We start from the raw sequence: 24,780 nt of genomic DNA, 5'->3' as shown, positions 1-24,780 counted from the left end.
GTGAACAAGTAGGGCATGGGTGACAAAAACCCCTCCCCTCTCCCAGAGCCCCATCCTGGGGTACCTCCTCCCCAGATCCCTGAACCCCTCCCCTGGGACACAGCAGCCTACATACACATGTGCCCACACTGAGCACACATATGGGCCTAGCACCCCACACGCCTGTGCACAGATACACATAACTCCTCCCAGACAGCTCTAGATAAATCAAACACACAGCCCATTGTACCACGGTGTGCAGGTAAGATGTGTACCCCAGTATAAGTCCACAGGCATGGCTCTGCAAACATGTAGGCTCGCACAATTGCCACACACATCCACAAAGTGTGCACACATCCACACTGAGATGCAGACACGCTGACACTGACACATGGTTCATGCTGGGCACCTCCCCAGATACACATGTGCACACACACACAATAGCTGATAGGATATGTACTTGGGCTTGCATGTGTTGGCACAAACACACAACTACACACATGTTGCACACACAGGCACACCATCTCCAGGCTGGTGCTGGCTGCCTTATTGCTAACACATGGGGAGCTCGGGGGAGTGGGCTGAGCCGGCCCTTTGAAGCCGCCGGGTCTGGTGGCCCCCCTTCCTGGTCTCTGCAGTCAGGAAATGAAGTCAGAGGCGGCCAGGCCGGGGGCGAGAGAGGCCTGAGTGTGCGGTCCCTGCCTGAGGCTGGCCTGGCTTGTATCCAGGACTTGCCTGGGGAGGGATTGTGGGAGCCACTCTCAGCCTCCCCACCCCTCACCAGCCCCCTGGCCTCCGGCATATATGCAGAGCTGGTGGGACTGGCTCTGTGGGGGTCGGCGGTGCCCAGGAGGCCTACGGTCCGTGGCCAGGCTTTTATCTAGCTGCACCTTCGCAGTGGGAGGGGGCTGATGCTTAGAAGCCCTGGGCCAGTCAGGCGGACTCTTAGAGAGTGAGGTGTGGCAGAGAACAGTGCCAACCTCACCCCATTGCTCCTACCTGCACCCACAGGAGAAAGAGAAGAAATACATGCTGTCTGTGGACAACCTCAAGCTGCGGGACGTGGAGAAGGGCTTTATGTCGAGCAAGCATATCTTTGCCCTCTTTAACACGGAGCAGAGGTGCCTGCCTGCCCCTGGCTGTGGCTGCTGCAGCCCCAAAACCACCCTCACTGAGTAGAAGCTGGGTACAGGGATCCAGGGAGGAGAGGAACCTCCCCTAGGCCCCACAGCAAGCCATCCACTGACAGATGCTTATTGAGTTCCTGCTTTGAGCTAGACATCATGTCAAGATCTCCCATCCCCTCCCCTTCCCTCCTCCTTCCCTCCCTCTTTTCCTTCCTCCCTTCCTTCCTTCCATCCTCCCTCCTTTCCTCCCTCCCTCCCTCCCTCCCTTTTTTCTTCCCTCCTTCCTCCCTCCCTCCCTTCCTCCCTTCCTTCCATTCTCCCCTTCCCTCCCTCCCTCCGTCCCTTCCTCCCTTCCATAGTCACTGGTATAGTGCATGCTCTTCATGAGACACTCTGCCAGGCACTGGAGCCAAAGGGCCCTAGTCAGGCCTGGTCCTCTTCTCCTGCTGTCTTTCCTATAGGGTGGTGGCAGTACTAGTCCTCTTCCTTCCTGACCCAAGGCTGACTCTAGTGGGCCCTCTGCTACTCGGAGATGAGGGTTCAGTCCAGCTGCCATCAGAGGGGTCCTTAGAGAGCCACGGAGAAAGCTGGTGGGATCTGGGCCCCAAGCTAGAGACTTCACTGACTATGGTTGTCCTCTTGTCAAAGGTCCAGTCCCCTTCTAAGCATTTTACCACTCACTTCACTGAATCCTCAGTGACCCAAGGAGGCAGGAATTATTATTAACCCATCTTCCCAGTGAGGAAACTGAGGCTGAGAGAGAGGAAGGGACTTGCACAGGGTCACACAGCTGGGAAATGAGCTGGCCTCAGGCATGTTGACCCCAAAGTCTGGGCATGCCCTTAACCCCCAGGGAGGGTCAGACTTTGCCCATCTGCCCTCACTGCCTGCCCTGTCTTGCAGGAATGTCTACAAGGATTATCGGCAGCTGGAGCTGGCCTGTGAGACACAGGAGGAGGTGGACAGCTGGAAGGCCTCCTTCCTGAGGGCTGGCGTGTACCCTGAGCGTGTTGGGGTGAGTGGCAGGGCAAGGAGAGGAGGGGCAAGCATGATCCTAGGGCCCCTGGGGCACCATCCTCAGTGATGCCAAGTCATGCCATGTTTCCGAGCCCTTATTTGGCTCAGAAATAATAGGAATCCTCCCCCCTACCCACTCTGGGGGTGGGAACAGAGATAAGTCTCCTGGTCTTCCCATCCTTCTCCAGTGGCAGTTTTGTGTCTCTGTCTCTGTTGCAGATGGCATTTCCTGCATCCCCTTTCTATGATGGTAGTTTCTTGTGACTGCCTTCTCTTTTCTCCCCTATTTCACTGTGGCGATGTCTAGAGTAGCCTGAGAGTTGGGGTGCAGTATCCCAGGTTCACTCAATCTCTCCCCTTTTCCTCTCTGTGTTTCCTTCGGCTGTGCTCCCTGGTGGTGGCGGCGGTGGCAATGTTGGTGTGTGGGCCTCCCAGGACAAAGAGAAAGTGAGTGTGCCCTTCTCTTGCCTCCTGCCAGGCATCTGCAGCCTGGCACCAGCTCCAGCCAGGTTTTCAAGCAAGGGACCTGGAGATGTTCTTTTCTAATTTCTGGATTGGGGCCAGGCGCAGTGGCTCACACCTGTAAACCCAACACTTTGGGAGGCCGAGGTGGGCGGATCACAAGGTCAGGAGTTTGAGACCAGCCTGGCCAACACGGTGAAACCCCATCTCTACTAAAAATACAAAAATTAGCCAGGCATGGTGGTGCGCGCCTGTAGTCCCAGCTACTCAGGAGGCTGAGGCAGGAGAATCGCTTGAGCCCAGGAGGAGGTTGCAATGAGCCAATACAGCACCACTGCACTCCAGCCTGGGTGACAAAGCAAGACTTTCTTAAAATAATAATAATAATAATTTCTGGATTGGGAAATTGAGGCAAATTCTAGGCACTAGAGTCAGAACCAAGACAAGGGTGAATCAGGGGAGTCTAGGGCCCTGAGAGGCACAGGGATGCGGAGCCGGGTATGTATTCAGGCCAGTCGCTTCTCTCTGTGCCTCAATATTCTGGGTACCCTTGGAGGGGCTGAGATCCTGGGGATGCCTGGAGCCTGGCTGCATGGCCTGGCCACCTGAGGCCCTTGTGTTCTCCATGGCAGGCCAGCGAGACCGAGGAGAATGGCTCCGACAGCTTCATGCATTCCATGGATCCACAGCTGGAGCGGCAAGTGGAGACCATCCGGAATCTTGTGGACTCATACATGGCCATTGTCAACAAGACCGTGAGGGACCTCATGCCCAAGACCATCATGCACCTCATGATTAACAATGTGCGTGCTCCACTGCATGGGGGCAGGGAAATCCTGTGGCACTGGGGATGCAGGCGGCCATGTTGGCCTGGGGGAGATGCCAACCAGCCCTATGGGACCACGTCCAGGGAGGGAGGCACGGTCCAGACCAGAGCTGTCCAATAGAAATATAATGAGGGGCTGGGCGCGGTGGCTCACACCTGTAATCCCAGCACTTTGGGAGGCCAAGGCAGGTGGATCACGTGAGGTCAGGAGTTTAAGACCAGCCTGGCCAACATGGTGAAACCCCATCTCTACTAAAAATAGAAAAATTAGCCAGGTGTGGTAGCGTGAGCCTGTAATTGCAGCTACTCGGGAGGCTGAGGCAGGAGAATCACTTGAATCCAGGAGGCGGAGGTTGCAGTGAACCGAGATCCTGCCACTGCACTCCAGCCTGGCCGACAGAGCGAGACTCCATCTCAAAAAAAAAAAAAAGAAGAAGAAATATAATGAGGGGCTGTGCACGGTGGCTCATGCCTGTAATCCCAGCACTTTGGGAGGACAAGGCAGGAGGATCACTTGAGCCCAGGAGTTCAAGACCAGCTTGGGCAACACAGTGAGACCTTGTCTCTACACAAAAATTTTAAAGAATAGCGGGGGTTGGCCGGGCGCGGTAGTTCATGCCTGTAATCCCAGCACTTTGGTAGGCCGAGGTGCGCAGATCACCTGAAGTTGGGAGTTTGAGACCAGCCTGACCAACATGGAGAAACCGCATCTCTATTAAAAATACAAAATTAGCCGGGCGTGGTGGCACATGCCTGTAATCCCAGCTACTCAGGAGGCTGAGGCAGGAGAATTGCTTGAACCCGGGAGGCGGAGGTTGTGGTGAGCTGAGATTGTGCCATTACACTCCAGCGTGGGTAACAAGAGTGAAACTCCGTCTCAAAAAAAAAAAAAAGAATAGCTGGGGTTGGTGGCAGCACGTGCCTGTAGTCCTAGCTACTGGAGAGGCTGACATTGGAAGATAACTTTGAGCCCAGGAGGTTGAGGCTACAGTGAGTGGTAATCTCCCTACTGTACTCCAGCCTGGTGAAAGAGCGAGACCCTATCTCCAGGAAAAAAACAAAAAACAAAAACTGAGTAGACAAGAGTTCTGGTGGCATGATAGGTCCTAAGTCCCTCCCGGTTCTGTGACCTTGGTCAGATGACTTTTCCTGTGGACCTCAGTGTCCTCATCTGAGTGAGAAAAGCGCGGTGGGGAGGCGAATCTTCCAGTCTACGCAGTGTAGGAGCCGCGTCTGAAAAGCCACACCAGCTCACAGTCCCAGCAGGGCCCGGTGGGGCGGCCAGGGCAGCCAGGGCGGCACAGGCATCAGGTCCCCACCTCCTTCCCTCTTTGCCTACTCGCAGACCAAGGAGTTCATCTTCTCGGAGCTGCTGGCCAACCTGTACTCGTGTGGGGACCAGAACACGCTGATGGAGGAGTCGGCGGAGCAGGCACAGCGGCGCGACGAGATGCTGCGCATGTACCACGCACTGAAGGAGGCGCTCAGCATCATCGGCGACATCAACACGACCACCGTCAGCACGCCCATGCCCCCGCCCGTGGACGACTCCTGGCTGCAGGTGCAGAGCGTACCGGCCGGACGCAGGTACCAGGGCCGGCCCCCACGGCCCCAAAGCCCCCCAGCCCGGGGCCCGCGGGAGGAATGCCGGGACCGGGCAGTGGCGCGCCCGCGTCACCGGGGTGGCTCCCACCTGGAGCGAGGGGCGGAGCTTAGAGAGGGCGGGGCTTGTCGCGGGGCGGGGCTTGCCGTGGAGAGCTGGCTGCAAGGCTGGGTGGAGCTGGGGCGTTGGCGCCGCTGGGGGCGGGGCTTAAGCTCCGGCGACCGCCTTAGGGGTGCGGCAGGGAGGGGCTTGCGTGCATGGGCGTGGCCAGCACTGGGCTGGGGCGGGGCCTCTGGGTGGGCGGAGCTGCTCATCTCGCCTCTACTTGTTCCTCGCTCCCTGTCGCCCTCAGGTCGCCCACGTCCAGCCCCACGCCGCAGCGCCGAGCCCCCGCCGTGCCCCCAGCCCGGCCCGGGTCCCGGGGCCCTGCTCCTGGGCCTCCGCCTGCTGGGTCCGCCCTGGGGGGGGCGCCCCCCGTGCCCTCCAGGCCGGGGGCTTCCCCTGACCCTTTCGGCCCTCCCCCTCAGGTGCCCTCGCGCCCCAACCGCGCCCCGCCCGGGGTCCCCAGGTGAGTAGGGGCTGAATGCGGCTGGAGAGGCTGCCGGACGGGCGTGGCCGGGAGGGAAATGGGGCTGGATTCCAGAGCATCGGACCTGGCCGCCAGAACCGGCCGTTTCTATCCCAGGCAATCGGACTCTGGGTGCCGGAGCCACGCCACGTGTGGCCGAGGGCTGGCGGAGCCTGCCCCCGAGGGAGCGCTGAGTCCCGGAGGTGGTCGTTTCTGGGGAGGGGGCTGTGGGGCTCGTCCCACCTGCCCCCTTCTTTCCAGCACTTGCATGGCGCTTCCCTCTATTTTCACTCTTGGCGGCCGCCCACACGTTGCATTCCTCCTCGTTTCTTCTTGCTGTCCTCCATCCTCCATTCCGTCCAATTCCTCTCCCAGCCCCTGGGGAGCCTACCTTAGGTCTGAGTCTGAACCCCGATCTGCTCTGAGTGTGTGGATTTCCTTCAGCTACCCTGATGTCCCCACTTCCCAGCCCTGACTCCTTTGAGCCATCCCAGGGGGTGTCCAGCCACTGGCCCACAGGAGCAGAGGCCAGGCTGTGACTGTGTGACTAGAAAGGTGTGTGATGTGTGTGTGGGCGTGCACACGAGTGTGAGAGTGTAAGCATGGCACCCAGGCCCGGGCTAGGACAGGAGCAGCTGGGGAAGCAGCCTGGGGCCGTGGGCAATCTGATGGCTTTTTTCCTCCCCCCCCACCACGCCCCCCCCCCGACTTCTGGCCCTACCCAGTCTAAACCAATGTGGTAGGGGTGGCGGCAGGGGCAGGGATGGGAGTGCTTGAAGCCTGCTTCATTCCCAAAGATTTCTAGGGAAAAGCTTTCTACTACATCCTTTGGCTTGACCTTCTTGACCCATGACTCTCTTTCAAGGAAGTTCACTCCAATTCCCAGTCTGCCCTGTTTCCACTGGCCACATTCTCCAAGGAAGAACACAGCAGAACAATAGCATCTGTTTTGTTTCTGCATGGCTGGAGGGTAGGGCTGTCGGTCTAGCACCCATAAACCAAAATGAGGCAGGGATTGGGGCTTGCCCTATGATGCTCTGATGACCGAAGCAGATGCGTAGAGGCAAGCAGCATGGTATTGGGCAAGAGGACTGGACTGGGAGTCCAGAGATGCTGCTTCACCCTGGGCCTTTAGACACGTCTCTTCCCCTCCCAGAGCCTCAGCATCCCTTCTATCAAATGATGACATTCTGCCTTTTTCCCAGGGTGGTTGTGGGGATCGAGGGAGACAGTGGCTATAGGGATGCTGTGTTAACTGCAGATGCAGCCATAGGAGCACTTTGCTAACCGCCAACGTGAGTTCAGATTCTTCAGGGTATTTGGCACCCAGGTCTATGGTGCGGTGTGAAATCTGTGATGTAAGGTTTGATGCCTGCCCCAACTCCAGTCTTGCTAACACACATGAAACATTTGGCGAATCATGACCCTACCTTGGGGAAAAGAGCAGTCTGGGAGAGCTTCTTCAAGGCAACCTGACTTCAGTGCAGTCTGAGGCATGGCTGAGATAGGCTTACGTGGCAAGGAATCAGGAGGGTATCTGGGCCAAGAGCTGCAGTGTGGGCAGAGGTGTAGTGTGGGCTGCAACGAGGACAGCCACTGGACAAAGCAGAGAACAGAGACAGAATGAGGAAGAGCTCTGTAGGCAGGGTGGGGCATAAGGTGGAGAACCTTCAAAGTCTGAAAAGTTTGACTTGTTGGGGCTCAATGCTGTGGGCAGTAGGGAACCACAGAAGGCTGTTAGGTGGAGAAATGACAGCTGGACATTAGTGAGCAAGCCCTATCTCCATGAGCAGCACGGGTGGTCCCCTAAGCACACCAGGCACGAGTGTGCAGGGAGCTGGTGCAAATGCCTCTGTGTGCGGGTGAGCTTCTGTGTTGTGACTCTGCCCACACGTGTGCTTCAGTGTGCTGAGTGGCTGCATGCCCCAGATCCATGCTGCACGCGCCGCCGGCCAGTGAGGGTGCTGGGCACTGGGAGGTGGCGGGGAAGGAGGCGTATGCGTGTTGTTTGTGGGCATGTGTGTTAGCGTGTGCATGTGGGCCATGGGGCCTCACAGCATGTGTGTGCACGCCCGGGCGTGTGCGTGTGTGTGTCCCCCACCCCCAGGCCTGCCCCACCCGTGCGTGTGAACTGCCATGTTGATTTCGTGCTGTCTTTCAGAATCACTATCAGTGACCCCTGAGGAGCGTCAGCCATGGTAGGTACATGCCTCACCGCCTGCTGCATGAACGGTGTGTCTGCCCCGCTGCACTAGCTCCACACGGGGCGCGCACCTGGGACCTCAGAGCCAGGCTCCCCGCCCCTCCCTTCTGCAGCTGCAGACTTGCTCTTTCCTCTTTCTGTCCTTGTGCCGCTGGCTCTCTCACCTCCCTTCCCTGCGAGCCTCGGGACTCAGTGCCACTGCCCAAGGCCTCCATGGCTGAGCCTGGAGGCTCTTGGAACAGGCTCCGCGCCCAAGCTGGCAGACATGGGTGCTCTCTGGAGCCGTCAGAGAGGGCAGAGAGCTCGTGGTTTATGGTGTAAAGGCTGGGAGCTTGGAGGGGTCATGTGTGGGGCTGGACTCTGAGGCGGCCAGAGGCCTAGGAACGTCATCCTGGGCACACCGTGCCTGGTGTGCAGTCTGAGTCATGCTCCCTGGGTAGGGCATCCAGCTCCCAGCCTGGGAGTGCTGAGAGCCAAATCCACCGTAGAGCAGGGGTGATAGTCAGGGTCCCACCTCCTCTATCTGCCAGCAATCCAGTGGTGACCTAGGGTAAAACTTGAGAGTCCCATACACACGGTCATCCCACGACATACCTCACAGGCCAGGCAGGGACACACAGCCCCCTTCCCTCCCTCCCAGGTACCGTCATAGCTGCTAGTGTGACTGAAGGCAGTGTCCCTGGCCCCAGCTGAAGCACCGTAGCCAGCCAGCGGGCTCACGCACCTTGGCCTGTTGCTCCTAGGGTCACTTGTGCCATTCAGCCAAGGGGACGACCGTGCCTGCTGGCCCAGCTGGGCTCCGCCCAGTGAGCCCACCCCCCATTCTCCTGCCACTGACTCTCGCTCTTCTGCTTTTCCCAGCAGGAAGGGCCCAGCCTCACCTACGCGACCTGCAGCCCCCCGACCAGCTGAGGCTCCCCTCTTAGACTTATAAGTCTATGGCCACTGGCATCTGGCTGCCTGCCCTCCCTGCCTCCCCCAGGGTCCCTTCAGAGGGTCCTGGGTTTTCTGAACACCCAGAGGGGCCTCCGGCGCTCCCTCCAGCCATCCCTTTTAGTTTCACCCTCCTGGTTCAAGCAGTGTTCTTTCTCTATCAGGCCTGGTGGCTGTTGCATGGGGCTCCCCAAGGCAAGGGGTGGCCCCAGGCCAGTGGGTTGGAAGACAGGGTGACCAGAGAAGAGGGAAGCCCGAGGGGGCCGAGCATCAGCCTGAACTGCGGGTGCCCTGCCTGGGTGCCATGTGAGAGGCCAGCATGTGTGGGGTGGGGAGGGCCGCCACAGCCCCCAGGCGCTATCTGTGAAGCTACGGCTCCTCCCTCCATCTTCCTCCCCTTTCCCTTCCAGCCCCTTTTCCAGGAACCTTGCCACACGCACACCTGCACCCTCCCCTCCCCGGCCCTCCCACCAGTGCTGCGGCGCGGCCGGCCCCGGCCGTGTGCTGCGCTTGCCTTACCAGCTCTCTCCTCGCTTTTCTCTCCCGTTTTCTCTCTGCTTTCTCTCCAACTGCCAGCCGATCGGGTCAGGCAAGTCCATCCCGTCCTGAGAGCCCCAGGCCCCCCTTCGACCTCTAAACAGATCCCTCCTCTTCTCGGAGACCTCCCTTTCCAAGCCTGCCTGGACGGCTGTCCTGTGACTTGACAGTGGCTCCCCCAGCCCCAAAGCCAGCCCCCTTCATCTGTGACTTAATCTGTTGTAGTGGTGAGCTGATACATTCAGGCGTGACCGTTGGTGAAAACTTGTGCCCCTTCTGTGGTATGCCCTTGCCCTGTTCTATAAATATCTATAAATACTCATATATATACACACCTACACATGGCCAACCGCCTCGCCTCTAGCGCTGGGAATCAGTCACTGTGCTATCCTTGTGGAGTCTTGTGGCCCAACTACAAGAGAACGCTGTCCCCCGACATCCCACTCCAAAGTGTGCCACCTCCAGTGAGCCTCCTTGTCATGCCCGGCCTGTGGACAGCCAGCCCCCACCATCCCTCCCACCCCCTACCAAGCATGGGGGTGCTGTGCAGGCAGCCGTGTGGCCTGACAGTCTCTACCAGTCCTGCTGTCCCTCGGCTGAGAATAAAACCCATTTCTGGATGATGGGGAATGTCTCCTCTGCTGGTTGTGTTCTCTCTGGAGCTCAGGGGAGGGGAAGGGCTAAGCCATTACTAGGGTGCTGCTGGGGGTGGTGAAAAGACCACATCTTTTCCAAGGGACATTTTTCCTGGAAAGCCCCTGGAGCTTAGGGGGCTCTCATCCTGTGAAGCGGGCTCTGGCCACTAGGGGGCAGGGCCATTAACTCAGCCTGGAGGGCGCCGGCAGGGCGGCCGGCATTCTGGAGGGACCGACAGAACAGGCCACCAGGCTCAGGCAGGCGAGGGAGGCAGGGGGACAGAATGGAAGACACTTGGGCTGGATGGAAGTCAGTGCCCTTGGGTGCTGGCATCCTGTCTTCCTGGCCACCGCTAGATCAGGCTTCTGAGCCTGTTGGCCATCGGGGCCAAACTGTCCCCATAGGTACCATGGTAGTCCCCGTGTAATCCCCGAGATGTCACCAGGCAGCATACAGGTAACAGGCCTGGAAGGTCCCAACAGCCCAGCTGCACATGCTCAGACACTCTGGGGCTCCCTGTTCAGTGGCACAAACTCCAGGACCCAGTGAGAGAAACAGGAACACATCAGGCAGAGCAGTATGGCTAAATCCATTTATTCCGAAATAAAAAGCAAAATAAACAGGAGTCGCATCACCAGGGCGCCACGACCCCATCCCCGCCTCCTTCCTCTGTCCTATGCTATCAATAAATAAGTTTCCCAGCCCCAAATAATTATTAGAACCTCCTCCCCATGTGCCAGCTCCAACCTCTGCTAGGTATGATACAGGGGGCGGCCCTACCCCTGGAATATACAAAATGTTACACAGATACAATATGTACACTGGGGAAGCGGGGCCACCCCAGCAGCCCGTGCCCTCGCCTGGTCTACAGTTAGCCCCACTGTCCTGCCTCAGCTGCCTCTCTGTGTAAGAAGATGGGAGCCCCCCTGAGGGAAAAATTGCTTTGGTGAGAGTAAGGAGGCCATGAGGCCTCTTCCAAACAAGCCAATTATATGAGCCTCTGGCTATTAAATAACAATCATCATCATCCAGAAATTTAAGGAGTCAGCCCTGGCCAAGGTGGCTAAGGGTCTACACATTTGTCTCCCCCCATTAGACAGGGGTCTTATTTGCTACTGTAAGAGTAAAGGGGTGACTGGGAAGGGGTGGCAGGGACATGATGGGGGCGGAGCCTCCGGCCCCACTTCTCCAGGCTTTGCTGACAGTGGCCTGCTTTTTAAAATTTTTATCCTGACTTTCTTTAATCCCATAACTTTTTTCATAATTTTTTTTTTTTTGAGACAGAGTCTCACTCTGTCGCCCAGGCTGGAGTGCAATGGCGTGATCTCAGCCCACTGCAACCTCCACCTCCCAGGTTCAAGTGATTCTCCTGCCTCAGCCTCCCGAGTAGCTGGGATTACAGGCACGTGCCACCATGCCTGGCTAATTTTTGTATTTTTAGTAGAGACACAGTTTCACCATGTTGACCAGGCTGGTCTAGAACTCCCAACCTCAGGTGATCCACCCACCTCAGCCTCCCAAAAGTGCTGGGATTACAGGCGTGAGCCACTGCACCTGGCCTTTTTTCATAACTTTTATACCATAAGTTACCCATAACCTTTTTTATCCCATAACTTTTTTTAATCCCATAACTTTTAATTTTTTTTTAATTTAGTGGCCAGCTTTTAGATGACAGTGATCTTCACCTCATCTGCACCTGTCTACCCCCGTTAGACAGGGGTCTATGCTTGCTACTGTAAGGGTAAAGGGGTGACTGAGAAGGGATGGTAGGGATATGGTGGGGGCAGGGTATCCAGCTCCACTTCTTCAGGCTTTGCTGACAGTAGCCGGCTTTTAGATGACAGTGATCTTCACCTCATCATTCTCGTCAGCCCGGTAAAAAAAAGGAATGCAGGGGTTGCTGCCCAAGCCTGGGCGCTCCCGGGGGTTCTGCATCTCACGAAGCAGCTGCATGATCTGCTGTGCAGTGGGGTTGTCACGGGGAGAACCCTCCCTGGCCTCTCCTTGGGCAGGCTCCACACTGCCGGCGAGGCTCACCTCGCAAAGATCTTTGGAGAGAGAGAGGCAGGGCTCTGAGTGCCACGCGAGCCCTCCCTTACTCCTGCCTGCCCACCCCTCCCGAGGGCTCTACTCACCACCCTGCTGGTTGGCAGCCCCAAGTTCCTGGGGGGCTGGGGCCCCTGAAGCGGGCTCATCAGCAGGGTCCTGGGCAGCTGCCAGGAATCTGCCATGCCACTCGTTGCGGTCGCCCACAAGCCGTAAGACCAGCTCCTGCAGCTCCAGCAGCTTCACCTGGAGGGAGGGGTGCTAAGCTGCCATGCCCATGCCCGTGCCCACCTCCACCCCCAGAGATGTTCCACACCCTACCTTCATCTCCTCCTTGTCTTGGGCCAGCCTGCTGATGTACTCCTCCTTCTCCCGGTGCCGCTCCTTCAGCACTGCCCTCTGGCTCTGGTACAGTGCAATGTACTCTCCTGCGGGAGGACAGGGCTCAGATGCTGGGTTCCCTCTGACCACTATGCAGCTCCTCCTGCCGTGCCCTGGCCTCCCACTCACCAATGGTGTCTGTCTCTCCAGAAAGCTGGATGCAGCGATGTTCCAGTTCCTCTACCCTCTCCTTCAGGTCTGCCTTCTCCTGCATGAGCTCCATAAAGCGGCTCTGGAACCAAAATAATGGAGTCATATATCGGCAGCGACCTGCCCCGCCCCCACCCTTCTTGACCCATGCCAGGAGGGACTCATTCACCTGCAGCTTCTCCATGGCCCCCTGCAGGGCCCGGTGGGTCTCCCCACACACAGAATCATCCCCGGTCCCTGGGGCTGGGGCTGCTGCCTCAGGCTCCTTCTGGGCCGAGGCCAGCAGGTGAGCCAGGCGCCGGCAGCGCACCCTTTGCTCCTTCAGCTGCCCACGTAGCCTTGCCTGCTCCTCCTCGGCACTGGCTACAGCTGAGTTGAAAAATGCCACCTGCAGGCAAGAGGGGTGCATTCTTGTAGGAGGATATATAGGATGAACAGGGCAGGGAGGTAGAGAGCAGCCCTTCCCTTGGGGCCTCAGAGGGTGCACTTGTTGGTCCCAAGTGAAATGGTGTCTCACCACTGGCTCCCAGGAAAGGGGTGAGGGTCCGAAGAAATCAGAAGGCCGGGAAACCAAGAGCAGAAGGGGGTCTGGGAGGGACCAGAGAGGGAGGCAGCAAAGGTTGGGGACGGGGAGTCAGCCTCACCATGGCTTCCCGGCTCTCCAGGTCCTCCGGGATGCTTGGCATAGGCTGAGGCACTGCCACCGCCTCCTCCTCCTCCTCATCCTCCTCCTCCTCCCGGTCCAGTCCATCTCCTATGGGGGTGGCCAGAGGGGTCATCAGACAACCCAACAAGGGTACAGTGGGCCCACCTCTGCCCCCACCCTCACTGTGTAACCCTGGGCCAGCCCCTCCCCAGAGGGAAATAAGCATCTGTTCTTTATTTTTATTTTATTCTTTTTTAAGAGCCAAGGGCTCGCTATGCTGCCTAGGTGCAGTCCCACTACCGATCAGCATGGGAGTTCTGACCTGCTTCATTTCTGACCTGGGCCAGTTCACCCATCCTTAGGTAAGCTGGTAGTGCCCTGCTCCCAGGAAGTCACCATATTGATGCCGAACTTAGTGTGGACACCCAGTTGGCATAATGACCAGCTGTCCTAAAGGTCTCTTCCAACTCCTCAATTCTACGCTGCTAACAGTCCCCCCTTCTTCCTGGGGCTCTCTCCTCTTCCTGTGAGCAGGTTCCCGTACCTTCCCCAGGGTGAGCCATGAGGCTCAACTGGGCCCGTAGCTGCTGATTCTGCTGGGTGACAGCTTCCAGGCGCTCCTAAGGGGCCAGGAAAGAGAGTGAGAAGGCGTGGAGGTTGCCAGGTTGTCCCCTCGGGGCCCTGCCCTCACCAACTCCCTCACCTGGGTTTCCTGCAACTCTTGGCGGGCCATCTCGGCCACCGCTTTGCCCTGAGCTTCCTGCTGCTGCAGCTGGTCCACGAGCTGGGTCTGCAGCAGTAGCTGATTATGCAGCACCTCCTTCTCAGAGGTCAGCTGCTGATAGGTGGCCACCTGCTGCTGATAGGCGGCCACATACTGCTGCAGGTGTCCCAGGTACTGGTCTCGCTGCTGCTGCAGACTTTGAGCCTCTTGGCTCTTCAGCTCCACCTGTAGGAAGACCCTGGGCGTGAGGGCAGGTGGTGGCCTGCTTCCAGATTCAGGGCCCATAAATAGGGTAGCGAGGGCTCTGTCACCTGCCCAGACCTCTGGCCCCTTGCTCCAGGCCTAAGTGACTGCCTCCCTTGCCTAGAGCCTCATGCCTCCTTCCCCAGCCTCAAATTTCACATCCTTCTTCCCACCATTTAAACCGTAGGCCACAGACTGGTGGAAACGCAGAGGGAGCCAACCACCATCTGCTAAGTGTGCTACATGCCTAATGCTTTCCACGTATTATCTCATTGAATCCTCAGCACCTCTGCAAGGAAGATGCTAACTTCCTTTTTAAGTTAAAGAAACTGGGGCTTAGAGATGCAAAGTAGTTGAATGATGACCAGTGGAGCAAAGGCCAGAATCCAGTTTGAATCTAAGGAGCCTCTTATGCCGCTGTCTCTTCCTCTGTGATTGGGAGAAATCCATGCCTCTAGCTGGGACGATGATGTCCAGACCTGAGAGGAGCCCAAAGCTATCCACCTCTAAAAGTCAGAGGGCAGGGAGCAAGAAACAGTCACAGGGCTGCCCTGGAGGGTGCTGGGGTCACCTGTTCCCCAGGCTGGAGCTGCCTCTGGCCTCACACCACCCCCTCCCCAGAGGCTGGTGCCCGCCTCCCAGCCCTTCTTGGATGGGGCGGGGTTACCGTTTCCTTCAGCTCGCTCAGCTTCTCCTGCAGCTCGCCCAGCTTCTTTCCCAGCTCCCTCTTGACGTGCTGCTCCGACTGCAGTGCGCTAGTGATCTCCATGTTCTCATTAGTCTGGACAGAGAGAAGCAATCAGCGGCCACCCACTGCAGCTGGAGACCCCAGAACTTGCTGCCTTGGTGTCTGCCTCCCATGGCACCGGGAAGGGTGGGGGCAGGTTAGAAAAATCATCCCCTCTCCCCCACAGCCATCGGAGCAGGGCTCTGGCTCACAGATGCCTCCAGAAGTACCATTTCAAGTGAGGGCTACACTGCCCCACTTTACAGGTGGGAAAACAAAGGTCTGGAGGGCTAGGGAGGAGGGCGGGCTCTCCAGGTGGGGCAGCGCACCAGCTTTACGAATCCGCTCTGCAGCTCAGCCAGCTGCTCCTTGAGCTCCCGGTTCTGGGAGAGTGCGCGGCTGATGGTAGTGCGGTCGTTCTGCATGGTCTCCAGGATTTGCCTGCGCGCCTCCGCCTGCTCCCCCCAGAGCTCGGCCGCCCGCTCCAGCTCCAGCAGCCTCTCCTCCTGCTCCCGGTTCAGGCGACTCAGGCCCTCATTGTCTTGCACCTGGGCTTGAAGCTGTCCTGCCAGACCCTCCAGCTCCTTCCGCAGGTGCTCAGCCTCCGCTTGTAGCTGCTGCTCCACCTCGGAGGGCCCTGCTGGGGGCTCTGGGGGCGGGGGTTCAGCTGAGAAAGGACGCAGACAATAAGGGCCTCTGGATTCTCAAAAAAACCCTCCTCTTGGTCCATACCTCCTCTCAAGCTCCCCAAACTTGGCCTCCCTGCTGATGATTCCTCGCACCCGGATGTTAGCCAATCTTCCAAACCACTTTCCGATAGCGACAACTGTGGGTGGCTGACAACGGGCACTCCTTCGTCTTTGCTGATGGGGCACTGAGGCTCATGGAGATGACAAGACTTGCCATCTCCTGGCACAGACCTCTTTCCCTCTGCCTCAAAGCCATTCCATCCACCCAACTCCCTGGGGCATTCTAAACCACCCCCACAGCCCTCTGACACCATTCCTGCTCCCAGGTCACCCCAGCCCCAGCTTACCCATCTGGTTCCTCAGTTCAGCCAAGCTCGTCTCCAGCTCCTGTACCCGACTCATGCTACATTCCTTCTCCTCTCTCAATGTGTGCACCTGCCCAAAGCACAGCAGGAAAGGGCCCTGGAGAGGGGCTGGTGGCTGGACAGGCTACCATCTCCCTCTGCCCCCACCGCCACAAAGCCCAGACCCATGACCACCTCTGGCTGTGCTCCTCCCATTTCACAGATGCCCAGAAAGATCAAGTGACCTATCTAAGGTTGAGGGGGAGCTGAAGGGTCAGGTCTCACCTGCTCTGACATCTGCTGCATCCTCTGCCGCCACATGGCGCTCTCTCCTTTGAGATTCTCCGCATATTTATCTCTCTCCATTTGTAGTTGTCTAACCGACTCCATTACCTGCAAGAATGGCCACAGAAATTAGGAAGGATTGTCACTGGTTGTCACCTACTCCTGGCCATCTGGGGTCATCTTCCTTCTACATCCCTCCCCTGCAAAGCCTCACCTGCCCCAGGTGTGCTTCCAGCTGTGCCCGCTCCTCCATGGCCTGCTGTAACTGCTGGTTAGCATCAGGGGCTTCACACCGGCTTGAAAACTGGATGGTGAAGAGCGAGAAGTTTAGATCTGGGGAGCCCAGGCCGTTCCAAATAGTGCCCCTTAAAAGGGCTAGGGCTAGGCTCAATGTGCAACTCAGTCAATACAACTCTGCTGTCAAGTTTCTTTGCTTTAGAAATAAAAAATAATTTTAAAAAGATCTCAGGCCAGGCATGGTGGTTGATGCCTGTAATCTCAACACTTTGGGAGGCTGAGGTGGGTGGACTGCTTGAGCTCAGGAGTTCAGGACCAACCTCGGCAACATGGCAAAGCCCCGTATCTACAAATACAAAAATTAGCCAGGCATGGTGGTGTGCGCCTGTAGTCCCAACTACTTGAGAAGCTGAGGCAGGAGGATGGCTTGAGCCTGGGAGGTAGAGGTTGCAGTAAGTATCACTCCAGCCTGGGTGATAGAGCGAGACCCCGTCTAAAAAAAAAAAAAAAAAAAAAAAAAAAGATCTCTACTCTCTATCATTAGTGAAAGTGTTGGCTTGAACCTCAGAAGGAAATAAACAGACTCATGAGCTAGCCATATAAATGTAATCTCTAAAATAATGGTTTTCACCCATGATGCTTTAAAACAAAACAAAACAAAACAAAAATTGTCTTAAGCCCTAACCCTAAGATTCTGATTCCCCAGGTCCCCAATTTGTAGATTTTTAGCACTCTCTAGAGGATTTTATGCCAGGACCGGAACAAGGACCCAAATTTTCCAGCTCTTGGCTGGAGTCTCCCCATGCCCTGCATGATCCCTAGACCATGGCCCCAGCTGGATGGCGCTCCCACCACCCATGGGGCTGCAGCCTCTTGCCTGTTGAAGCAGGAGTTCCGTCATCTCTAACTTCTTTTGCAATTCTTCCAAGTTAAGCTGCATGCCAGCCTTCTCAGTCACTAGGACCCGAAGCTTCTCTTCCAATTCTGATTTCTCTTGCTTCAGGTCCTCATTGCTTTGGCTATGGCCAGAGGCAGTAGAGAAAGGAATGAACGAAGAACAGAAAGGACTGCTTTGGTGATCCACCCTCTACCCTTGCCCCACAACCACAGAACTGTGGCACTGGAAGGAACCCCAGGAATCAAAAGTCACATGTACAGGCCAGAGAAAAGACGAGTTACCCAAGGCTACACCATGAGTCAGTGGCACAGCTGGCACTAGAGCTTTGCTGGGCACACATGCACACCTCTATGACTACCTCATCATGCTTACCTGTACCCCCCACCTCCCAGCACACCACCCATGCTGAGGGCCCCCAGACCTCCCATCCCACCATCCCCCATCCTACGTGTTCTTGTATAACTCCAGCCTGAGGGCGTCTCTCTCTTTGGTTAACTCCTTGTTGTACTGTAAATACAGAAAGGTTAAGTCAGGATATAGCAGGCAGAGGAGCAGCTGGCCAACCAGTAACAACAGCTACAGTAAGTACTCCACAGTAACACTTCCTCACTCTCAATCACACTTGACATGTTTTCAAGGCATTTCCAAGCCCATGGTCTCATTTTGTTGTTGCTGTTGTTGTTGCTGTTGTTGTTTTCCCTCTGTCACCCAGGCTGAAGTGCAGTGGTGAGATCTCAGCTCACAACCTCTGCCTCTGGTCCAAGTGACTCTCCTGCCTCAGCCTCCTGAGTAGCTGGGACTACAGGCGTGCACCACCACGTCCGGCTAATTTGTTTTGTTTTGTTTTGTTTTTTCTGAGATGGAGTCTCTGTTGCCCAGGCTGGAGTGCAGTGGCGCAATCTCGGCTCACTGCAACCTCTGCCTCCCGGGTTCATGTGATTCTCCTGCCTCAGGCTCCTGAGTACCTAGGATTACAGGCATGCGCCATCATGCCTGGCTAATTTTTGTTATTATTTATTTATTTATTTATTTATTTTCAGACAGTCTCCCTCTGTCACCCAGGCTGGAGGGCAGTGGCACGATCTCAGCTCACCGCAACTTCCGCCCCCAGGTTCAACCAATTCTCCTGCCTCAGCCTCCCAAGTAGCTGCAATTACAGGGGCACGCCACCACACCTGGCTAATTTTTTGCATTTTTAGTAGACACAGGGTTTTGCTATGTTGGTCAGGCTGGTCTCGAACTCCTGACCTCAGTTGACCCACCTGCCTCGGCCTCCCAAAGTGCTGGGATTACAGGTGTAAGCCACCACACCTGGCCAAGATCGAATTTACGGCTGGCTAACAGAGGCCCAGAGAGATCAGATAATATTGCTATTGTTATTATCATTATTACTACCACTGTTTGAACCTTTATTGAATGCTTCACCAGGTACCATGCTAACAATCCCATTTAATCCTCATAACCACCACATGAGACAGTTACTATTATTACCTCTATTTTGTAGATGGACAACACAGAATATTAGAGGTTAAGTGCTTGCCTAAGATCACTTAGACAGAGCTCGGATTTGAACACCCAGGTATATCTGACTCTCTAAGCTCATTTGTTCCCCGAGGGTGGGGGCACAAATAGGAAGGGGGAAATTATCTTTTGTTCAATTTTTGAAAGGATGATATATTCAGATAGTCTAAAACTCCAAAAGTGCAGAAGGGAAATATCTTCCAGCCGTGCTGTTCCTCTCTCCTGAGTTTTTTATGAATCCATGCAGACACGTTTTATGTATATTGTCATAGTACATAGGTACACACACACACACACGTTCCCTCTCTCTACACAAATGGTAACATACTAAAGATACTCTTCTGTACCTTCACAGTACAAGTACCATATTCCCCCACCTAGGACTTGACCAAGGCCACAGCCAGGTAACGGCACAGCGGGCACTTGGCCTCCGAGCTCTGCGTCCAGTGTTCACTCCCCACAGTGCCCCCAAACTCACCCACAGCAGCTGACTCAGCCCCAGGATGCCTCTAGCAACCACACACAAAAGCAGTGACAAATGGCCCATGCTGCCTTCTAGGCAGGACAGTCAACCCTGCAGAAGGGACCTTTAGGCTAACTCCTCCATCTGGGAAGCCAGTATGCCAGGGGACGGGGCAGGCAGTTGGACTCACCCTGTCTGCCTTCTTCTGCTGCGTGGAGACAGCAGAGAGAGCCCGCTCCAACTCTCCCACACGCCGCCGGGAATACTGCAGGCGGCTGGCCAGATCTTCGGACTCTCCTGGAATGAGAGAGGTTGAGATGGGGCCCAAAGGACTCCCCCTAAAGGCCTGTCAAAGTGCCAGGTTGAAGGATGATGGGGTGCCCAGATTCCCACCTTCTTTCTGCCTGGCAGCATGCTGAGTGTGAGCCAGGGCTGTCTGTAACTCAGCTTTCTCTGATACGAGGATCCCTATGGTCTGAATGTGAACCTTTGGGAGGAAACCCAAGCAAGTGCTGAAAAAGAAGGAAAGAAACATTCTCCAGAGGACAGGACGGAACTTCACACCCTCCACTCACCTGTAACTGCTCCCTTAGGGCTCCCTGCTTTTGGTGGCATTCTTTCTTTTCCTATAGGAAGAGGAAGACAGAGCTCTTACGAGGGGGAGGCAGAGACGGCACAGCAAGGGACATGCCCCCAGAATGCCACCAATGTCCCAGGACAGGCCCACCCATGGGACCAGGTTATCAGGGACCCTGTGGGGATGGGGTGGAATCTGGGGGGGTGAGCCTTCTTCCCCAGGCTGGGAGTGGGTGAGACGAGACTGAGGCCTCTACATTTGAGTGCCCCCCAAACCCAGCAGTCATGTTGTGAGCAAACAAAGAAATCACGTTACTTCTTCCAACTGATCCGTAATTTCTTGGTTCTGTTGTTTCTGTGGGGAAGAGTCAAAGGAAGGTGACTGAGGGTGGCCCCCTCAACTCTATTCCCCAGACCAGGAACGGGTAGGCAGGGGCCAGGAATGGATTTTAAAGGCAAAGTTCTCAGACCCAACGGGAACACGAACTGGTAAACTCTCCTCAGGCTCTCAAGGAAAGGGGATTTGTGTCTTTGTTGGTTTTTGCCCACAGCCACAGAACTGAAAGCCTGAATCTCGATTCTCTTGAAAGGACAGTAACATAAACCTCTAGAGATGGAGTGTGAGAAAAGCCCACCCTCTGCCAGTTTGTGATTTAGAAAGGTGTAATCATTCAACAAACATTTGCTGAGCACACACAGGCCAGGTACGGTTCTTAATAGCAGGGATACCAGACAGAAAAAGACAGACAGGAGCCCTTGGCCCTGAGGTTTACGTTCTAATGGGCCTTTAAATCTTGGACTCTCAGAGCTAAGAGACCTTTGATACTCTCTAACTCTACCTCCTCAGGAAATGCAAGCCCAAGGAGGAGAGGTGGCTTGTCCCAAATCAAAGAGCAAATTAAGGACTGAGTCAGGGCAGAAATACAGGGCTCCTGACAACCAGTCAGGCTAGCGCTTCCCCAAGAGGCAACAACCCCAGGGCGTGTGTGGCAAGGACTCGAGCAGGGGTGTCTAGAGAAGAGAGAGTAGGCAAAGAGGGCAGCAACAGAAGAGCCATGCTGCATGCTCCGTGCTCTGGGGTCCCTCCAGCTGAGGCCTGGGCCCCCCAGCTCCCCATTCGCCCTTGGCACCAGGGGCCCCCTGCCCCTTTCTTCAGGGTCCCAAGGGGAAACTGGAGCCCAGGATTAGCAGCATGGAATCAGGGGACCCCACTGGACTCTTACCAATTTCTCTATCGTGATATTGAGTTGTTTGTTTGTTACATAGCTGGAGTCCAGGGCTACCGCTAGCTGTTGGTACCGGCTCTGAGGCGCATGCAGAGAGGAGGAGTTGGAGGAGGATTGGGGGGAGAGGTAGAGAGAGCAATCATTAGGGTTGGGGGGTGTGTGGGCTGTCTCAGCTGGCAGAGGGGCACCCAGCCCCCGCTGTGGGAGGAGGTTGGAGGGCTGGCCTGCAGGGTCACTGGGCCACGGCCCAGGGCCTCTTACCTCCAGATCCTTCAGGTTAGCAGACGATGCAGGGCCCTCCCCATTGACACATGTCGCAGACTATAAGAGACGAGAGTGCACATGGAGATGTTCTGTCCCCTCAGTGTCTAAGCCCTCTGACTTCGTTTCTTCCCCAGCAATTGGCAACATTTTCTTTTCTAACTTGGACCCTCTGTCCCATAACCCCTTTGTGCCAACTTCTCTCATGGTTCTTATTTCCCCACCGTCCTTCCCTCCCGAGCAGCTCTCATCCAGTGCTTCTGCAGCAGGATACAATGATGCAACCAGTCATGGGGTCCAACTCCTTCACGTGCACAACTTCAAGGGAGAAGGCTCAGGGAAAAGGTGACTTCCTTAACATTGCCCAGCACATTGGCTGGTCCCAGGATCTTCCCTCTCTCTTGTGAATCCCTGCCTCAGTTTCTTTCTATCATAGTTCCCTTCCCCCCACCCCGCTCTCGGCCTCAGTTCCTGAGGTACCTCACAAACAAGACCATTGAGCTGTTGGGAGAGTTGTCGCAGGCTCTCGGTTGATGAGAAAGTCCTAGGGATGGAGACACAGGGGTCAGGGGTGCAGGTGGCTCAATGGGAAAGAAGGTCATGGGCAGTGGCCTCCCTGACTCTCTCAGCCTAGAGACTGCTGCCCCAACAGGAGACACTCACTTGGTTTCATCCATGAGATTAGGGACATTGTCAGCATCATGATTCTGTTTGGGAAGAAACGTGTGAGATGGTCATTCAATTTCTGGTAAGCATCACCCAGGATGGGGTGAGTCAAGCTCCCAAACTCATTCCAACAATCTTCCATCTCCCCAGGCCTCAAGGAAAAGCCCAGTCTGAGCCTTCCCCCAGCCCGGTCCCCAGGAAGGGCCCTTGACCCTAGGGAACAAGCTGCCTGTGAAAGGAGAAGATAATGCATAATAGGTACAGGAGGGCAGTGGGCAGAGGGGGAGGAGGCACAAACCTGAGATGCCGCCATGCTAGTGAGACTGGCACCAGGGGAAGGGACACCGCCAGGTAACACGGTGTCATCAGATGGTTGTAGAGTAGCAGCATTGTCCTTGGGTGTCTGTCACAGAACAGAGCAGGGGGTTAGGGGGCCATGCGGGAGAGAAGGTGCCTCAGTGCTATGAACACAAGGGTGTGGAACAGGTAGGACAGGTGTTGCTGCAGTCAGAGTGACAGTCACACATGCTAAGAGCCACTCAGGGGTGTGGATTGGTTGCCCAGGCCTTGGGCTGCTAGGCAGCATTTCAGATGGCCAAAGCTCAAAGCAGGGGCTGCATGGCTCCTTCATGAACACGAGGACCTCGCTCTCCCTGGAGCTCAGCAAAAGACAGCAGCAGGCTCTGACCTGTGGCAGCCACAGCAGGCAGGAGGAAGGTGTGCCAAAGTCAGGGAGGAGAAAGGCACTGTTCTTCCAGAAGGCCAGTCTGTGCTGCAGAGTGACCCTCACTGGGCCCCTACTGGGCAGAGGATGGTGATGAGGAAGTAGTTGTCTGGGCAATGCACAATGTAGCTATCTGCCTGTCTCCTCCTTTCCTCCCTTCCCTTCTCCCCTGCAGTGGCACAATCATAGTTCACTGCAGCTTCCACCTCCTGGGCTCAAGCAATGCTCCCACCTCAGCCTCCCTAGTAGCTGAGATTATAGGTGCACACTACCATGCTCAGCTAATTTCTATAGAGACGTGGTCTCGCCATCTTGCCCAGGCTGGTCTCAAAGTCCTGGGCTCAAGTGATCCTCCCACCTTGGTCTCCCAAAATGTTGAGATTACAGGTGTGAGCCATTGCACTTGGCCTACTGGCCATGTTTCTGATTCAGGCCTTTTCAGGGGAAAAAAAAAAAAGCTGCCCAACTAGAAGCCTCTCCCCAACTCTCTGGAGGTAAAAAGAGGATAAACCATGGCCAACACCCCCACCCCGACCTCTTACCTCTAAAAACATCTACCCAGCCAAGAAACCACCCAAGAAAACAGAGGTAAGACATCTTCCCTGTGGCTCTTGGCAACTTGGAAGTTGTAGGGCCTCTTTCCTGGGAATAGTACCTGAGGACAATCCTGGGATTCAGAACTTGGGGTCATGTGGAGCCTCTCCCTTGCCCCCAACTGGACCTCCCTGCTTGATCAGAGCCCCACCCAGCCTCTCTCCAGGCTCTGACCTTACTCTTGGCCCAAGCCTCTGGTTCTAGAGATCTTCTAATATCTGACAAGCCAGATGGGCAGACAATGGAAAAAGCTGGCTGACCAGCTAAGCTGGACAAGAGAAAAACACCAGGGAGCCAGGGCCTGGCCACGGAAGCTGGGTCTGGGAGAAGTGGCTACACCTCTCTCCAGGGAAAGGACTGCGCGCTCACTGGACCCTTCAGCCCTGGCTTCTGAAAACCCAAATCTGCTTCCCTCCTTAGAGCAAGTGCTGCAGAGGCTGGTGGAACTGAAGATGAGCCAAGCTGCCTTTGCATCTTTGCAACTTTACTGTGACCATGGAACCTGGTGTTGCCTTGACAATGCCTACAACTGAATCTAATAGGTCAGAGCAAGGGTTCAGTTGCTGGCCAGGCATTAGCCTTGAGGGAAGGCTGGCACTCCTAGCAATGGACACTGCTAGGCTTTAGGGCCCTCCTGGCATCTTCGGTTCCCACTGATCTCTAGGATTAGACACAAGAATGCTCAGAGGAAGGGAATTTTTTTTTCTTTTTTTTTTTTTTTTTTGTTTGAGATGGAGTCTCACTCTGTCGCCCAGGCTGGAGTGTAGTGGCGAGATCTCCACTCACTGCAACCTCCGCCTCCTGAGTTCGAGATTCTCCTGCTTCAGCCTCCCAAGCAGCTGGGATTATAGGTGCACGCTACCACGCCCAGCTAATTTTTGTATTTTTAGTAGAGATGGGGTTTCACCATGTTGGCCAGGCTGCTCTTGAACTCCTGACCTCAGGTGATCCACCCTCCTCAGTCTCCCAAAGTGCTGGGATTACAGGCATGAGCTACTGCACTTGGCTGAAAAAGCATTTTTCTGAGGACTTTCTGACACACATAGCATGATTATTTTGTGAGCAACCAAGTTATTTCATAATTTTAAGTCTTGTAGCCAAGATGGAGTTTTTTAAAAAGCCTACTCTCCTCAAAATGTCCCATCCCATTAAGATATTTTTTCTCTCTCCATTATTCCCTACTTCTGGAAATGTTATCAGCTCCGCTCAGGATACTACGATCACAGGCCTGCATTCCTGGAGTAGAAAACTTACATGGTAATAAAAATGAGAAATTAAAAAAAAACAAAACCTACATTGGAAACAGTTACGGATATAGAGAAGGTATAAAAACAGCAAGGGGCTGGGCATGGTGGCTCACACATGTAATCTCAGCACTTTGGGAGGCCAAGGCAGGTGAATCACTTGAGGCCAGGAGTTCGAAACCAGCCTGAGCAACATGGCAAGACCCCAACTCTATTAAAAATACAAAAAAAATGGCCGGGCGTG

General features: G+C 55.6%; 2 protein-coding genes across 9 annotated transcripts in view; one reads left to right on the top strand and one right to left on the bottom strand.

The window, feature by feature from the left end:
- DNM1 (dynamin 1) overlaps positions 1-9,885 on the top strand; it is a 51,885-nt gene extending 42,000 nt beyond the window's left edge. For 2 of the 5 annotated variants that reach the window (XM_034929153.3, XM_034929154.3), the window contains exons 16-22: positions 991-1,100; positions 2,010-2,121; positions 2,559-2,570; positions 3,218-3,388; positions 4,757-4,998; positions 5,367-5,582; positions 9,295-9,885. In XM_034929153.3, the coding sequence (XP_034785044.1) occupies positions 991-1,100; positions 2,010-2,121; positions 2,559-2,570; positions 3,218-3,388; positions 4,757-4,998; positions 5,367-5,582; positions 9,295-9,355 (924 nt within the window). In that variant the 3' untranslated portion in view covers positions 9,356-9,885. Of the gene's footprint in view, positions 1-990; positions 1,101-2,009; positions 2,122-2,558; positions 2,571-3,217; positions 3,389-4,756; positions 4,999-5,366; positions 5,583-7,026; positions 7,029-8,646 lie in introns of all 5 variants that reach the window. The other 3 variants (XM_063594184.1, XM_063594183.1, XM_034929152.3) reach the window with 3 other exon arrangements.
- Positions 9,886-10,469: 584 nt separating this feature from the next.
- GOLGA2 (golgin A2) overlaps positions 10,470-24,780 on the bottom strand; it is a 19,450-nt gene continuing 5,139 nt past the window's right edge. For 2 of the 4 annotated variants that reach the window (XM_008975839.4, XM_003822320.6), the window contains 24 exons: positions 22,273-22,377; positions 21,972-22,015; positions 21,789-21,852; positions 21,309-21,368; positions 21,045-21,125; positions 20,138-20,176; positions 19,821-19,871; positions 19,639-19,732; positions 19,436-19,542; positions 17,710-17,768; positions 17,241-17,382; positions 16,341-16,430; positions 16,127-16,234; positions 15,845-15,932; positions 15,138-15,475; positions 14,749-14,862; positions 13,818-14,063; positions 13,659-13,734; positions 13,113-13,222; positions 12,638-12,856; positions 12,448-12,550; positions 12,259-12,365; positions 12,027-12,183; positions 10,470-11,939 (listed from right to left, as the gene is read on the bottom strand). In XM_008975839.4, the coding sequence (XP_008974087.3) occupies positions 11,725-11,939; positions 12,027-12,183; positions 12,259-12,365; positions 12,448-12,550; positions 12,638-12,856; positions 13,113-13,222; positions 13,659-13,734; positions 13,818-14,063; positions 14,749-14,862; positions 15,138-15,475; positions 15,845-15,932; positions 16,127-16,234; positions 16,341-16,430; positions 17,241-17,382; positions 17,710-17,768; positions 19,436-19,542; positions 19,639-19,732; positions 19,821-19,871; positions 20,138-20,176; positions 21,045-21,125; positions 21,309-21,368; positions 21,789-21,852; positions 21,972-22,015; positions 22,273-22,377 (2,817 nt within the window). In that variant the 3' untranslated portion in view covers positions 10,470-11,724. The remainder of the gene's footprint in view (positions 11,940-12,026; positions 12,184-12,258; positions 12,366-12,447; positions 12,551-12,637; positions 12,857-13,112; positions 13,223-13,658; positions 13,735-13,817; positions 14,064-14,748; positions 14,863-15,137; positions 15,476-15,844; positions 15,933-16,126; positions 16,235-16,340; positions 16,431-17,240; positions 17,383-17,709; positions 17,769-19,435; positions 19,543-19,638; positions 19,733-19,820; positions 19,872-20,137; positions 20,177-21,044; positions 21,126-21,308; positions 21,369-21,788; positions 21,853-21,971; positions 22,016-22,272; positions 22,378-24,780) is intronic. The other 2 variants (XM_008975840.4, XM_055117172.2) reach the window with 1 other exon arrangement.

Source organism: Pan paniscus, chromosome 11 (assembly GCF_029289425.2).
Source record: "Pan paniscus chromosome 11, NHGRI_mPanPan1-v2.0_pri, whole genome shotgun sequence".
Lineage (NCBI taxonomy): Eukaryota > Metazoa > Chordata > Mammalia > Primates > Hominidae > Pan > Pan paniscus.
The sequence above is the reverse complement of the archived record's forward strand: the minus strand, read 5'-3'. Positions and strand labels throughout refer to the sequence as shown.